The sequence below is a fragment of the Poecilia latipinna genome, unplaced genomic scaffold, assembly GCF_001443285.1.
Source record: "Poecilia latipinna isolate Pla-1442-1.1 unplaced genomic scaffold, P_latipinna-1.0 Scaffold557, whole genome shotgun sequence".
Taxonomy (NCBI): domain Eukaryota; kingdom Metazoa; phylum Chordata; class Actinopteri; order Cyprinodontiformes; family Poeciliidae; genus Poecilia; species Poecilia latipinna.
The window spans coordinates 330342-332515 of record NW_015113173.1 but is presented as its reverse complement, the minus strand read 5'-3'; the positions used below and the strand labels follow the sequence as shown (position 1 = coordinate 332515).

At 34.3% G+C, this 2174-nt stretch overlaps 1 protein-coding gene across 1 annotated transcript; it reads left to right on the top strand.

Annotated features, from left to right (window-relative positions):
- Positions 1 to 6: 6 nt before the first annotated feature.
- LOC106953048 (salivary glue protein Sgs-3-like) lies at positions 7 to 1536 on the top strand. The gene is made up of 3 exons (XM_015041562.1): positions 7 to 807; positions 962 to 1129; positions 1327 to 1536. The coding sequence occupies exons 1-3, from the start codon at positions 567 to 569 to the stop codon at positions 1365 to 1367; spliced, it is 450 nt and encodes a 149-aa protein (XP_014897048.1). The 5' UTR covers positions 7 to 566; the 3' UTR covers positions 1368 to 1536.
- The last annotated feature ends 638 nt before the right edge of the window (positions 1537 to 2174 follow it).

Here is a 2174-nt window from a genome sequence, read left to right as displayed (position 1 = left end):
TGATCAAAGAATCTTCCCAATGAAAAATAATGAAACATTTCTTTCTCTTTTCCAATGCTTTCATGCTTATGCTTTACCATTTTTGCCTCTTTTTGTGTCCTGTTAACCTCTTTGGACTGACTTGTATATGAATGATGCTGTTAAAATAAACCTGCTTTACTCTATAGTGATGTAGAGGTTTAACCATGACAACATTTAGCTTGTAATTAGATAGTTTGAAACGTGTTTTTAATGAGTTTTTAATCAGTTGGTTCATTAACAGTTTCAAGAGTTTTCTTGTTTTCAGTGAATCTGCATCATGACATTAACTTTAGGTTTAAAACCATAACAGTAACACTGTGAATTAATGTGGACATTGTGTAAGTATTTAGAGAAATAGATTTGTTCTCAATAAACATTACTTAAGTTTTTATATAGATAGATTACAAATGCTCCAATCAATAAATCATTTACATTTTATCTACTTTTTAAAATATTTTTTGTGCAAATGTCTTGTAAAACATAGAGGATGGAGAGGATCAGTTCTTTCAGCTAAATATTAAATTCTTTAAGAAGAACTGTTATTGATGTTGATTTTTATATTTTTAGTCACCTTACCTCCACGCACTGGCGCAGGTTCTTCTACACCTGTTGCCACCTTACCTCCACTCACTGGCGCAGATCCTTCTACACCTGTTGCTATCTCTCCTCCAAGCACCGTGGCAGCACCAACTGCTGCAACCTCCAAACTTCCCCCCTCTAACAAACCCACACCCACCTCTCTATCCACCACCTTAAAACCTTCAAGCTCTTCAATAAAAACAGCTGGTAATGTATTCAGCTTTATTTTATAGTTTTGGGAAAGTTGTGTTACTTTTTGAATGATAAAATTAGTTGTTCTTTAAGAATCGTAGAAGGTAAGAATCTTGGTAGTGGATTTCTTCAGCCTGATGGTGACCTCCGCATGCTCTCAAACCTGCAGTCAATACCTCACATCCAAGCACCCAAAATGATACTTCAACCAACAACCAGTCAACCAATCAAACCACCTTACCTGCAAGCATCTCAAATGAGAATTCAACCAACAACCAGTCATCCAATCAGCCAACCACCTCACCTCAGCCAAACACAACCATGGCTGCCACCACAGGTTGGAACTTTAAATATTTAATTTGGGACTTTAACAAGTTTTTAAGGATTAGACTTTAGATTACAGACTGTAGGTCTGCCAAGATTCAGTCAACAGAGATCAGGTAACTGTAAATTTAAGACGGTTTGAGAATGTGTTTCAGTTTTTAACTTTTTTCATGTTTCCCTCTTGTTTTTTTTTTTGTTTTGTTTTTTCAGCTGAACCCAGCACGAATCTAAAGTGTGAGTATCAAATTTGAAGTTATGAACACATGTTTATTAAAGGTGATCTTTTTTTTTAGATTGTCTAATATAGAAATTGCTTTTTCATTTTAATTTCATTCTAACAATTGGAAATAAAAACTTGAAGTTTGGTTTTATTTCAGCTCAAATGTAAATCTGTTGCTTTGCAGGTTCTTACAGTGTTGAGAAGATCAAGTTTGGTCTAAAGATAAAGATGACAGATTCTACTCCTGGTTACTACACCATATATGTTGCTGAGAATGAAGGTTCATTTGAAAGGAAAGGCAATTTTTCCTTCCCCAGTAAAAACTCAACTCATGAAATCAAACCTCTGAAGCCGTGCACCAAATATCAGTTAAATGTTACATTTATCGACTCCAATGGTACAGAAATACCCTGTAACAAAACTGAAGATAAAACAAAAACAACTGGAATGAGTGAGTAAAATGCTTCATATTTTATCTTTACTTTATTATTGACTGAAATGAGATTCTGTGAAGAACTGAGACAAATATTGTTTCTGTGTTTCAGCTGAACAAGAAATTGAAAACATTTCCTGCCCTCCTGGATATTTCTGTTACCAAAGTGGTTGGAACATCAGCTCTTTATTATCAGAAAACAAGAAGGTTTCAATTGAAGACTTCAACAATGGATCGTATCGTTTCAAACATGCTTATGACGAAATGTGTTCAGATTTAGTTTTGGAGTTTCCTCCAGAAAACTGCTCAAATGTCACCTTTACCGTGTCTGAAAAGTTCACTCTTGGTATGAACAAAAACATATTAATAATAATTAATATGATTATCAAATCTGTGGATATAATA

Coding starts and splice junctions, on each gene's coding strand:
- LOC106953048 (XM_015041562.1), top strand. CDS start 567: ATGTTGATTTTTATATTTTTAGTCACCTTACCTCCACGCACTGGCGCA. Junction 808..961: donor CTCTTCAATAAAAACAGCTG/GTAATGTATTCA, acceptor TCAAACCTGCAG/TCAATACCTCACATCCAAGC. Junction 1,130..1,326: donor AACCATGGCTGCCACCACAG/GTTGGAACTTTA, acceptor TTGTTTTTTCAG/CTGAACCCAGCACGAATCTA.